This window comes from Dromaius novaehollandiae, chromosome 6, assembly GCF_036370855.1.
Source record: "Dromaius novaehollandiae isolate bDroNov1 chromosome 6, bDroNov1.hap1, whole genome shotgun sequence".
Lineage (NCBI taxonomy): Eukaryota > Metazoa > Chordata > Aves > Casuariiformes > Dromaiidae > Dromaius > Dromaius novaehollandiae.
In genome coordinates, this window is record NC_088103.1 from 5,937,928 (window position 1) to 5,950,709 (window position 12,782).

The following is a 12,782-nucleotide window of genomic DNA, read 5'->3' on the forward strand; positions in this document are numbered from 1 at the left end:
CTGGGATGAAGGTAAGTTGCAAAATTCTAAATGGAAACATTTGTACATATTGTCCAGTTGCTCATTATGGACCTCTAAGCCCCCTCTCTCCATCACTCTTTCAACTGTGTCCATATAACTGTCCACACAATTGCTCCTATTACCTTCTGCAGCCCACACAACCCAGGGTAGCTATGTATGGTTATTTATACAAATGACTGCAGGAAAATGGACGTTTGGATTGAAGTAGTAATCACCCTTTTCTACTCCTCCTTGCCTATTGATATTGAAATAAATACTGTAAATATACAAATGAATAAATGTTTTCTAAATCTGTTTTGTGCGGTGAACCGGTTTTACCTAAACTTTTAGATGAATTTTTTTCCTCCTTCTTGACTTTAACTAGAATCATTTTGCAGCATTTTTTTCAAGAATACTCACGCAAACAGCTAAGCAGAGGGGATGGCTGCCTTCACTCAGGGAATGATTACATGATGCGTTTTAAACACATATCAGAGAGCAGAAATTCTAGTGAGAATGGGGACAAGCCATAATGACTGTTGAGCTCCTGAGCAAGCACAGCTACAGGCAGAAGAGGAAATGTCAGCACAGCTTAAAGCAGTCATCTGAAAGGGGAAAATGGAATTACATTAACCCCTACCAATTAGAACTGCAGTGGCCTAAACTTGGCTTGCCTTAATTCACTGAAATGGAAAAGGCCACTTTCATTTTGAACAGACAAAGATTTAATATAATTCAAAAAATCAAATCTGAGAGTTAGTTTAGATTATCTGTGTAGATAAGAACATTTATAATTGCACATGAGGATAAAAGTTAAGAGCACAGCTATACACATGAACATGAATACTTATGCCCAAGGCTAGGGAAGAGACGGTACCTGCTGTACACTGGAGCTGGCTGTGACGCTGCCTAGCTGCTTGCGTAGCTCCTCAAGCTCCTGCAGAGATATCTTGGAAGTAGACGAGGGAATGGAAAAATTCGTGCTACCACTGGCTGCTGCATTTGCTGCAAGTTCTGCCCTTTCTTTAGCATTTTGTTGCAAATACTGGAGTGTCTGTACACACATGAAAAAGAACAGATTTTGTGAACGTTGGTCAGCACAAGCTAAAGCAAAAGACATAAGATCACAAGAACGGCTGCACTGCAAAGGTCTTTCTGTCCCAGTCTCCTGCATCTTACAGGGGCTCATATCAAGAGGAAAGTAAAAACAGATTAAGCATGAAACACTACTTCTGCAGAATACTCTTATACTTTCCAGTAATCTACAGCTCAGTAACTTCCCTTTGCAGTTAGCACCCTTCAAATTTTGTACCACGAACTTGTCCAAGTGTTTTCTGAACCTATGTGAAATTTTGGAAGCTACAGTGCCCTGTGACAAGGAGACCCACAGCTTAATTACACAGAATGATTCCTGCTGTTCATTGTCAACATTAACTCCCAATTCGATTTAAGGCATTAAATATTGATTTGAGCATTAAATATGCTGTGACAAGGCACACTTTTTACTTAAATTCCCTTTTTTTCTTTATAAATGAAGAAGGAAGAAGACAGAAACTCCAAAGCAACGTACCATCAAATGTGTTCCATTGTGGTGGTGCTTAAAGGACTGAGTGAGTTACTTCTTACAGGTCACATGCACCACAGTTTTTAAATTCCCGTGGTTATGACAGTGTCAGGATCAATGAAATCTGACCTTTCCATTGGGCTGACCACAGCGCTTCTCAGTTTGGCAAGAGAGGATCATTTGCTGCAGACCCTTCCCAACACCGAACCAGACATAAAATGTCACAAAAGCAGCTACACTGTTAGAGGTTAAAGGTCCTCCCCCCTCTTTCAGCTCCTTTTGAGGTTCTGGCTCTACTTTTCCCTTCACTTTTAATATTCAAGTACTTTGTGAGCTGGTTTTAACAACTGAAAACACAAAGGAGGCACCATTGTAAATTAACATGGTTTTAAGACTTTCTTTTTTTCCTCAAAATGCTACATACTTCTAAGCATGTAAAACACACAAATGCCATGTTTAAACAACCTGAACTATGCAACATTACTTAAAAAGCCATCTCAATCTAATGTCCTTGGTGCCAGTTCCATGTTTTTTCACCCTTTCGTAAGCCAAAGTATCTCCAAATTCATCTCCTATATAGATTTTCCCTCACAAACTCACAAGAAGCTGAAACCAAAGGACTGACATGTATGTCTTAATAAAACCTCAGCCATATAATTTGCACTAGTGCTTTAATTATAACTGGTTGTCTTCTGTTCTACTTAAAGTCATTGCATTATTGCTACTACTGAATACCTAGAACAGATTCATTTCTAATGCAGAAACAAACCTCTTTGTCTTCTGTGAGCTTTGACAGTAGATACACCAAGGAATCTAGATGTCTTGTATTTTTAGACTTCAGCTCATCATACTTCTTTAAAAAATCTTCAGGAGTTCGAGAAAATTCTGCTATTTTTACCTATAAGACACCATGTTAATATTACATGTTTAATATACATTATTATCACATCATTCTGGAGAGGAGCATTGGGCAAGCAAGGGGAAAAGTTGCAGGCTGCTGCTGCCAAAATACTTCAGGGAACAGGTTTTGGACTGAATGATGCAGCACTTGTCTCCCACTAATAATTATGCTGAGGTGGGGTGTAATCCTAGCACTTCAGCTGCACACAAGGGATTGCGGGAAAGAAAAGAGGAAGGTAAGTGCAAGAACTGGAGCAGGAGTCACTTTGCAAATGCTCAGTTTGAAGCAATATGATTTCATATCAGCAGCATTATTAAGGGATTACTCTCCTCTATTTGGCATGGGTGAGGCCACATCTGGATACTGGGTCCAATTTGGGGCCCCTACTACAAGGAAGATATCCAAGCTGGAGCGAGTCTAGCGCAGGACTATGGCAACAGTGGGGCTGGAGGCCAGGACACACGAGGAAAGGCCGTGGTAGCTGTGCTGGCTCAGCTGGGAGATGAGAAGGTGAAGGGGGAATCCAACTGCATCTTCCACTGTCCAAAGGGGTTACAGAGACGACGGGGCCGGACTCTGCTCAGAGAGGCACATCAAAAGCACCAGCAGCACCAACACAATTCCAACACAGGAAATCCCATCTGGCTCTAAGGAAACAGTCCTCTCCCATATGAACAGTGCTGCCATAGAACAGGGCCCAGAGAGCTCAAGGAACCTCTTGGAGATATTCGAAACTTAACTGAGCAGCCTGATGTAGCTGTTCCTTTGGCCCTGCTGCAAGCAGGGGTTGGACAGGTGAGCCTCCAGCCTAAACCTTTCTACAATGTTACGACGTGTAGCTATCAGTATAAATGATACTTAAGACTGGAGCTAGGGAAAACATGCAGTACAGGCTGCAAACATCTGAACTTTCAGACTCTGTGTTGTTTATAACTTGATCGATGGACTGATTTTCAAGATGACAATGAAAAGCAGTATTACGACCCCAGAAGTATGCCTGGTCATGGCAAGTTTCAGGCTTTAAATCCCTAATATCTGGGTGATATTCAGAAGAGAAGGGAGGTATTGTTCACACCATGTTATTCCATATATATTTTCTGTTTTTCATTTGTTTTACTCCTCTAAACCTTGACCCTTCTAATTAAAACTTGAAACAACCATTGTAGGCACAATGTAAGGCTTTTCTTTTAACTTTTTCCTGCAGTTTTAACAATCTTCCTCACATTCTTCTACCAATCTTTCTAAGATTCAAGGAATTGCCCTTCTTCCTGAGAGAATACCTCTACTTTATACCCAAGATTGAGGTTCCAGATCAGATTACCCTTTCCGTACCAATGCCAACATGACTTCACCATCATTCTAAGGCAAAACTCAAGTCAGCTGTTACTCCCAACATGTGCCCAGCTCCATACCTGCAGAAGACAAGTTATCTCATAGAAGAGGGCGCAAAACAAGTTATTTCAGCACTTTCAGAGAATGCAAAAGGTAGGTCACATTACTAGCCAAGAGAAATGCTGAGGAATGTTTATCTTGAATTCCTCTTTAGAGATGGTTGTACTCTGAGAGCCAATGGAATTTCTATCAACAATTGCAAAGGAAGCAAGATGCTTTAGGAGTCCTACCAGCTTTCCCGTTAGATCTGAAACACATCTCAACTATGATTACAATATATTAGCACTCACCTTAGCACTATGTGCAGAGACAGTTGTGGTAACGTAAGGTGTTCTATTCTTCTGCAGAAGATCTATGTATACTTCAGCTCCTTCACCTCCATGAACACGCAGCAGGCTTAACAACTCGTTGACATCGTGGTGAATGCGGAACTCACTCATACTTCCACCTAAGGTTACGAACTCCACAGGATGCAGAAACAAAGGCAGTAAGTTATTATTATACTGTTTTCTGAGTTTATGTGTCTTTACATTTTACTACCCATTTCATTAACAGACAAGAACAGAATTTTGCAAAGTTACTTAAATGATGGCTGCAGAAGAAACTGTGTGAGGCATCATGCAAGTAAATAGTTTAATGTTTTAAGCCATACATATGCAGAATACCAAGCATCTGGCCACACTTTTGTTTTGAAGGTAAAAAAATTCATAGAATCATTTAGGCCAAAAGGAACCTCTGAAAGTCTTGGTCCAACCCTCCACCCAAAACAAAGTCAAATAAGAGCAAGTTTGCTCAGGGCCTTGTCCAGTCCAAGTTTTAATATCTCCAAAGACGGAGATTCCATCCACACAGGGAAACATCTTCTCCTAATATCCAACTGGAATTTCCCTTGTTGCAGATTGTGCTGTTGCAACTTGCACATTTGCTGTGCACTTCTGAGCAAAATCTGGCTATGTCTTCTCTAACTGCTTTAGATAGTGGAAGATGCTGTTGGATCACACTTTGCCTTCTGGTATCCTAGCTGAACAAGCCCAGTTCCCACAGCCTCTCCTCATATGCCCTGGTCTCCAGCCCCACCATCTTAGTGGCCTCTGCCTAATTTCTCTCACGTGGAGGGTCCTCAAACTGGCCATGATGTTTCAGATGTGGCCTCACAAATGCCAGATAGACTGGAATAGTCACTTTTGTTGACATGCTGAGTGATGCTCTTGGCTAACAGGCCAAGAATTGGCCTTTGCTGTTGCAAGGGCACACCGCCGACTTGCTCACTTCGCTGTCCACCAGGCCCTCCAGGTCCCTTTCTACAAAGCTGCTGTCTGGCCAGCTGTCACGCAGCCCCTGCGACAGCTTAGGTGACTCTGCCCCCACGCAAGTACGCAGCATTTGCCTGTGCTCCTTTCTGAGGTGCTTCTGCGAGCTGGACTCTCCAGCCGGCCAAGGTCCCTCCGAACGGTCCCCAGGACATCAACCACCTTGGCACCGCGTGAGAAGGGGCTGAAGGCACAGCGCATCCCACCACCCAGACGTCAAATAAACACACGTAGTACGGGCCTCAGCACTGAGGCAGGCCACGAGGAAGCAACCGCCACTCAGACGCTGCTCTGCCGAAGCGCTCAGGGGGCTGAAGCCCGGGAAAGGAGACGGGGCGGAGGGAGCTGGGCCGGTTCGGCCAGGAGACGAGGAGGACCGGGGGGGGGAGGGGTCCAGCCGCATCTTCCGCTGCCCAAAGGGTTACGGAGACGAGGGGCCGGGCTCTGCTCAGAGCGGAAACCAGGGAAACGGTCCGCCGCGGCCGCAGGAGCAGCGGGCCGACCCGCGCCGGGGTCACCGGCAGGGACAACGCCCGCGCCCGCCCAGCCCCAGCCGCGGCGGCGAGGAGCCCGCCCCGCCGCTCCTACCTGCCCGCCCGGAAGCGCCCGCGCCGCGGCCGGAAGTGCCGCACGCGCATGCGCCGCGCTGCCGCCGCCGGGGGCCATGTTGCTGCCGGCCGAGCTGCGCGACCGCCTGGGCGCGGCGCCGCCCCCCGCGCCCCGCCCGCCGCCGCCTCCCGCCGCGCCGCGCGCCCCGCCGCGCCCGCCCTTCGCCTTCGCCGCGCGCCGCCTCCGCCTGCGCCGCCACCACCCGCTCCTCGAGGTAACGGCCGCGCCGGGCCGCCCTGCCGCCGCTTTGCCGGCGGCGCGGAGGCGTGCGCGGCTGTCTGCGGCCCTCTGGGCCGCCCCCGGGCTTCGTACGCGGGCGGTAACCGAGCCGCTTGTTCGTGCGGAGCGTATGTGCGCTGAAGGGAGGCACGTAGCTGGGGGGGGAGCGGTGAGGGGCACGGGGTGCGCAAGCAGGGCGCAGTCGGGGCATCAGGTCATCCCTGGAGGAGAGAACAGGTTGTGCTTCGTTAAAGCCCCTCTGCCAAGCTGAATAAACCAGAATCTGCCTGTCCCTTGAGTTTCTTTTAACACAGATTCTCATCGTTAAATCTCTTTTGACAACTTTAATATAATCCTTAGTGAAAATGCTTGCGTTTTCCTTTGTGGATGCAGGTTGCTGTTGCCTGCCTATAACCTCTTTCCTGTCCTAGGATGGAGACGTTCACAGACATTTGTACCTCCAAGATGTCCTTACGAGTGTCACGGAAGTGGCGGAAAGATCCAAGTAAGTGAGGCAGCGTGTGCAAGCTATCATAAGATCTTTCTAATTAAAAAATTGTGTGTTAGTTTTTAATCGTAGTGGTACAGAATCTCCTTTCTGGTGATGAGACCCTGTCACAGAGACACTGTGTGTTTGAATCCTGCCCATTCCTGTTATAAAGATACTAGGCTGGGACTTTGGGTGTTCCTGTTCTGCACTGACTGTGAGGGCAGAAAAGCAGAAACAAGAGGGAGAAAACAGGATGCATTGCAAAAGAGTTTTAAAATGACTGTCACAATCATAATCGTTCATTTAATTTACTATTATTTACAAAAAAAAAAAAAAAGCTACAAGTAAGGAAAGTCACCTAAAGGGAAGTGTTAAATATATGCAACTTAAATTAAGGCACCGGTCTATATATTGGGGATGGCCTTTAACATAGCGTGGCTGTCCTAATCTCCCTCCAGGGTGTCTGAATTCTGTTGTCACATCTCTGGGTGCTGCCAGGTCTTCGATACCCTGGAAGGCTACGAGCACCACTACAACACGCTGCACAGGAACGTCTGCTCCTTCTGTAAGCGCTCCTTTCCATCAGGGCATCTCTTGGATATTCACATCTTGGAGTGGCACGACTCGCTCTTCCAGATAATGGCAGAGAAACAGAACATGGTGAGTCACAAACGAATGCGAGGCATGTGCTGCCTGAGGGCTTGCAATACCTGATTTTCACATTTTTTTCCTTAGCGATAGCCTCCTGGTTGGTACAGCCACTTCTTATTTTCAATGTTAACAGTTAAGAGACACCAAAAAACAATTGCAGATGTGCAGACTGATCGGCATTGCGGTCCTTGCGACTGCCAGATCTTCTCATGTGAGGATCTCCAAGCACTTGAAACCTGTAAGGCTCCCCAGCCTACTGTGCAGCAGGCAAGTGTAGTTCATGTCCCGCTGGGAGGAAGCAAAGGTCGAGGGGAGGTAGGATGACCTCCTCATCATGGCAAGGCGGGACTGTGCCTCAGCCTTCTGTTCACAAAACAGCCCCTTGTTCATGGTTGCAGTGTAAGATCATGTTCCAGTGTTCCAGTGTGTGTGGCATGGGCTGGCATCGTTATAGACTGGTACTACTAGTCTGGAGATTGATTGGCCACTTATAAATGATTTTTATTCTATGCATGGCTGGATGCTGGCTAGATAGTAAGGTCCAAGCCAAATAGTTTTATTAAGCCAGCTTCTAGTTTTGTTCCCTTGAGACATTGTGAGGGAGAGGACTCTCGCTCCTGCTGTTTGTGAGCAAACACTGGGGGACCTGCTAAAATGTGCCAGTAGCACCCCTGCCCTGACCCTGGGTTGTGCACTGGTACAGCACACCCATGCACCCAGCTGGCACCACTCACCTTTCCCAATCATTTCTCTTTCTTCCTGCTTTTCAGTACAAATGCTTGGTGGAAGGCTGCGCAGAGAAGTTCAAGAGCAGCAAAGACAGAAAGGATCACTTGGTCACCATTCACCTTTATCCTGCTGACTTTCGATTTGATAGACCAAAAAAAATTAAAAGGTAACTGCAGAATTGCAGTAGTGCAGCTGTTTTTCCCCTTCATTTTTGTGTTTTGCTGTTTGACTCCCTCTCCAGAGTAAACAAGTATACGTCTTATGAGGCTCAGTAGCCAGAAGGGAAGTTTCCTGCCAGTTGTTAAGAACAGGTGAACTGGCACGTCTTTTAACAGCAATGATGCACCATGTGTTAGTGTTGAAGACATCTCTCTCCCGTGCAGCTCCAGGCTCTGCTCCCCTCATGCTGTCTCAAGTGTAAACACAAAGCGAAGCCTCTCTCTGCGTCATTTTTTGCATGCATTCTGCTTTTCTCCCCAGTCCTTTGCAATATTCCCATTCTCCAAAAGCGTGAGTAGAGCAGAGGGAGGCTTTGTAAGTTTGGTGTATGGCTTTCTGATTTGGCTGCTCATTTCAAGCACTGTCTTTCTCTGCAGGAGTTAATACAGGGGCTGATACTATTCCCTCTTTGGTGATCTCAGTGAGGGGATGGGGAGAGAAAGAAAATCCGTTGCCCAGCAATGTGGTGCAGCGCTGGGACTGCGTCTGCAGAGACTTTCAAAGCTTGCCTGGTTATCTTGGTCTAGCTATGAACCCTGCCTGGGGCAGGGGTGCAGGCTAGACACCTTCAGAGGTCCTTTCCAACCTAAATCTTTCTGTGTTTCTATGGTAAGAAGTGACATAACACTGCTCTGGATATGGAAACAGCTGATCACAGAAGCAGTGAAGGGACTTGGGCTGTCCTCACTGCTGTGGCATCATGGCATGATATTCCTGGGGCAGGTTTGGCAACAAAAGGCGAGATTTGTTCTACTCCAGACACTTCAGGGTACTCCAGACTGACATGGGCAGAGATGGAGAGAGTTGGTCAAAAACCTTATAAGCAGGGCCAGATGCCTGCTGATGTAATGGCTCCACATTTAGGAGAGAAACTGTACCGCAAATACTGCCAGTCTGTTAGCCGGGGATTAAAAGCAAATGTTCACTTTTGGCTGTGGCAAAGTCCTGTCTGGGGACTCAAGCACATGTTACACTTCATGGATTTAAGAAAAAAATGTGTAGACTGAGCCGTGTAGTATAATGCAGTGACCTTGAATCCTTTAGTAGGAGCTCATCTAAGCCTGTCACTTAGCGCTCCAGAGGCTTTCTGGCTGCTCCTGGCAATCTGCACAGCTGAATTTCTATGTTGCCTTCCTGAAAAAGCTCCCCCAAGTCTGACTTGACTTGTTTCATAGCTTCCCGATTTAATATCTTTCATTTCCTTCACTCTGAGCTCGTGTGGCAGCTACTGAGAGAGGATATAAAATTTTGTCTCTGCAGCATCACCAAGCATGAGAGATCTCCCATGAAACAGGATGCAGGTGTACCAATGGATGTGAGTGTGGAGACTTCGGAGCAATTCCAAGCAGATTCCATGGAAATAGGCCCCGGTGACAACATGGACATCCCTCAGCCTGCACCCAACACAGTCCCCTTGGTGCCTGAGAAACGACTCTATAAATCCAGGTTTGTACCGTTTGCTTTCACAGGCAAAAATTTTTGGGGCTGGGACTGTCATCTTAATTGCATTTTGAAGTACCTAGTGTACCACAGCGCAGTGTGTTTCTGAGTTGAAGACATAAAGAGGTGGTATTTCCTTATATATTTTTAAAGCCCTTTTCAGGAAGCAGGATGAATTTTCTAACCCACGTTTTCTCACTTAACCCCACATCTGTGCAAAAGTACCAGGTTCAGCAATTGCCAAGAGTCTCAAAGGAAAGCCTTAGTTATTATGAGGAGTGTTTGTTTTATTAATCCTGGCGAGCTGTGGTTTGAGTGTTTATTGCTTTGCCAGTGGCAAACAGATGCTTTATGATTAAAAAGCTCAAGGACCTGAGCTCAGAAATGCATTTCTGTGGTCCTTGCAACCAGACCTGGTGTTGCAGGATGAGGAAAGTGTGAGGAAGAAAAGAGCTTGCGTGTGCTGTGAAAGCCTTGTCAACAGGCTGTTTCTGTTATTCCACTAGCCTGCGATCTCTTCCTGGTGTATTGTTAAATGGTGTGGGTCTGAAGACATGACATTTGTTGGGGTCTGAGCCCTAAAATACTTAGACAAATTTCTTTTCTGCTTTCACTTTCCCATCCTGGTTGACTGTGGGTTAAGCTGGTGCTTTTCACTGTAACTTTCTCTGCTTCCATGCATTCATGGGTTGAGATGTAAATCCAGTGAATATGCTACTCGGAATCTTCTTTTTTTGCAAGGCCAGATGAGCATTGCTTTTTTTTTTTTTTTTAATAAAATCTTTACAAAATGTTGAAACTAAATTGCCTAACGCTGGCTTGACTTTTGAAATCCACCTCATCTTCCATTTCCCTGCCTACAAAAAGACTCATGTACTGTAAAACCTGTACAAGACACGAGATAGCATTCTGATCAGATCATTGAGACAGACTGTGCCACCCTCTGCCCAGCACTTGGATCGGTGTATATTTGTATTAACCTTTTTAATGATCTTTCATTGTGGAGTTTAATATGGTTTTGCCTGACTATTCCCGTTAGCAAAGGGATACCTCTGTTTTGGGTTTGCTGTTAGGCTGTGGCCCCTGGTTTGCTGTGTCGGTAACCCAGTTGCAGCCTGGCAGCAGCATGGTGAGCTTGCAACCACACTGGAGCACTGGTTCTGCCCTCAACGCTCCCCTGCTTTCATGGGCATCAACGCTTCGCTTTACCTCCGTAAAATGAGGTGAACGCTGCTGTTCCACAGCTCTGGAACAAGCTCTGAAGCCATGTCTGAAAGCCGATCGGTTCCGCTTTTGACGGTAGCGCGTAGGGGCCGATCTGTCTGACAAAAACCTGACCCTCTAACTCTCAGGGGGGTTAAGATGATGCTAAGCAGCTGCCAAGGTAACATTTTAAATTTCCCTGCTTTTTTCAGCAATGACAACTGGTAAACCAGAGAGAAACTGATGAATTTGGCATGATGCTACAGGCCACAAGAAAAATTGGTTGCTGAAAGGCTGTGCTGCCTCTGCTCTTCTGCCCTTTACAATCATATACCTCTGCAAAAAAATCACCACAACTGTCCAATGACTTACATTTTGTAACATCTTACCCTCGCATGGTTGTAAAGAGAGGATAAGCCTCCAGAATATAAATGAAATGTGCTGAATAGATGTAAAAGCAGACCAATATTTCACTTATCTCTCAAATTACATTTTGGTGATTTAGACCTTATGTTCTTACAATACCTTCCTCTTCCCACCCTGGAAGCTTGAAACTGTTCAGGCAAGGCATAAAACATCCCAGTGACCCTGTGAGAGGTGGGGTATTAAGGGCAGTATATTTACGTTGGGAAATGGGGGCGTGGGGCTGGGTATAAGCATGCCTAAAGCTTGTCCAAACGAATCGGTATGCAACCAGACCTTCCCGCTGGCAACACGTATACTAAAGAGCTCCTGCAGTGCTCAATGCCAGCTCGAGTAGGTGAGAATTAACATTTCTGTAAGGCTTCCTAGCACTGGCTGCAACTCAGCCCTGTGCTTTAAGTCCTGCTTTATCAAACCATCAATTCTCTACTGATACGAATTCCCCCGAAAGATGACTTTAGCTCCAACAACTTGTTTAGAAACGGGGATCAAGTCATATAAACGACCTGCATGCCAAATCAGGGTTGTATTTTGTTCCTTCAAAATCTTTGCATGTGTGTTCGCTCACGCAAATGGGTTACCCCCAACCTGTTTGCCTTCTGAAAGTTATTTTTGTGGTGGAAGAGCTAGAGATCTGTGAGGGAATCAGGGCTGGAGAACTAATGGATATTGGAAGAAAAGAAGTGAAAATTATCTTCAGGTCTCCCTCCTCCTTACAAATGATATGCTGACTATGGCCCTATTAAGCAAAATGTCTGCAGATGCTTTCCCTATAAAACAGCAACTACTGTTTTGCGCTTTAAAAGATAAAGCTGGTTTAGTCCAAAGTGTGACTATTAATATTGATTGAATTGACATAGTAGGACCTCTACCGATACACAAAGAAAGATCTCAAAAACGTGTATTAAAAGGTGTCTTTTCTTCTAGGATCCCATCCACAATTTGCTTTGGACAAGGCGCCACCCGAGGATTTAAAGGCCCAAAGAAAAAAGTCTGAAGGTCAGCACAGCAGATTTGCACAAGATGAAAAGACGCCAGCGGTCGCGGCCAGCAAAAGTTAGTGACGGTGCTGTGGCCAAGTTAGAATATTTGCAGCTGTGTGCAAGGATTCACTCCGTAAAGGAAAAGCGGGAAGGGGAGAATGGGGATTGTGCAGCCGCAGCAGTTTGGGTTACAAAAATATTTTGGGAGCTGCGTTGCTACAGTCCCTTCATGTCTCTGTACCACATTCCTTCAACAAGATCTCAAGGCAGAGCCATGCTTACATTTATCTGTCATAAGATGCATCGCTCTCTTCTCTGATCCTCCCTGAAATCGATCTACAAATAAATTTATCTGCCTTTATGCTCTGAGGTTTTTGTCTTTTCAGCGCCAGTACTGCTCTGAGCAACAGCAGCTTTCTGGACGCTTGTATCTTTCCTGAGCTTGGAAATGGCAAATGATATTATGAACTCCAGACAACCACGGGAATCATGCAGACGGTTTGTGAAAAACTTGCTAAGAGTCACTGCCAAAAATGCAGCAGGGGTAACACAGAGGGAAACACACTGTATCTCTCCCCCTCTTCCTGTGTTAAAACCTTGCACTTAGGTACAAGCTAGCTTTTCCCCCAGACCAGGCAAGTGATTAACA

At 46.0% G+C, this 12,782-nt stretch overlaps 2 protein-coding genes across 5 annotated transcripts in view; one reads left to right on the forward strand and one right to left on the reverse strand.

Moving 5' to 3' along the window:
- TUBGCP2 (tubulin gamma complex component 2) overlaps positions 1-5,874 on the reverse strand; it is a 36,051-nt gene extending 30,177 nt beyond the window's left edge. For 2 of the 3 annotated variants that reach the window (XM_064513537.1, XM_064513538.1), the window contains exons 1-4: positions 5,756-5,848; positions 4,148-4,327; positions 2,334-2,462; positions 878-1,054 (exon numbers count right to left, since the gene is read on the reverse strand). In XM_064513537.1, the coding sequence (XP_064369607.1) occupies positions 878-1,054; positions 2,334-2,462; positions 4,148-4,327; positions 5,756-5,833 (564 nt within the window). In that variant the 5' untranslated portion in view covers positions 5,834-5,848. Of the gene's footprint in view, positions 1-877; positions 1,055-2,333; positions 2,463-4,147; positions 4,328-5,755 lie in introns of all 3 variants that reach the window. The other variant, XM_026097370.2, reaches the window with a different exon arrangement.
- ZNF511 (zinc finger protein 511) lies at positions 5,773-12,494 on the forward strand. 2 transcript variants are annotated; one of them, XM_064513539.1, is made up of 6 exons: positions 5,773-5,990; positions 6,427-6,500; positions 6,984-7,145; positions 7,907-8,031; positions 9,345-9,530; positions 12,078-12,494. In XM_064513539.1, the coding sequence occupies exons 1-6, from the start codon at positions 5,804-5,806 to the stop codon at positions 12,145-12,147; spliced, it is 804 nt and encodes a 267-aa protein (XP_064369609.1). In that variant the 5' UTR covers positions 5,773-5,803; the 3' UTR covers positions 12,148-12,494. The 2 variants fall into 2 exon arrangements, with proteins under 2 accessions (XP_064369609.1, XP_025953221.2); XM_026097436.2 differs by having other exon boundaries at positions 5,783-5,990; positions 6,944-7,145.
- The last annotated feature ends 288 nt before the right edge of the window (positions 12,495-12,782 follow it).

What these genes read in the sequence shown, in the direction of transcription:
- ZNF511 (XM_026097436.2), top strand. Translation starts at nt 5,832, where the DNA reads ATGTTGCTGCCGGCCGAGCTGCGCGACCGCCTGGGCGCGGCGCCGCCC. An exon ending in GCCACCACCCGCTCCTCGAG is followed by an intron (nt 5,991 to 6,426) that starts GTAACGGCCGCG and finishes TTCCTGTCCTAG; the next exon opens with GATGGAGACGTTCACAGACA. An exon ending in AAACGACTCTATAAATCCAG is followed by an intron (nt 9,531 to 12,077) that starts GTTTGTACCGTT and finishes CTTTTCTTCTAG; the next exon opens with GATCCCATCCACAATTTGCT.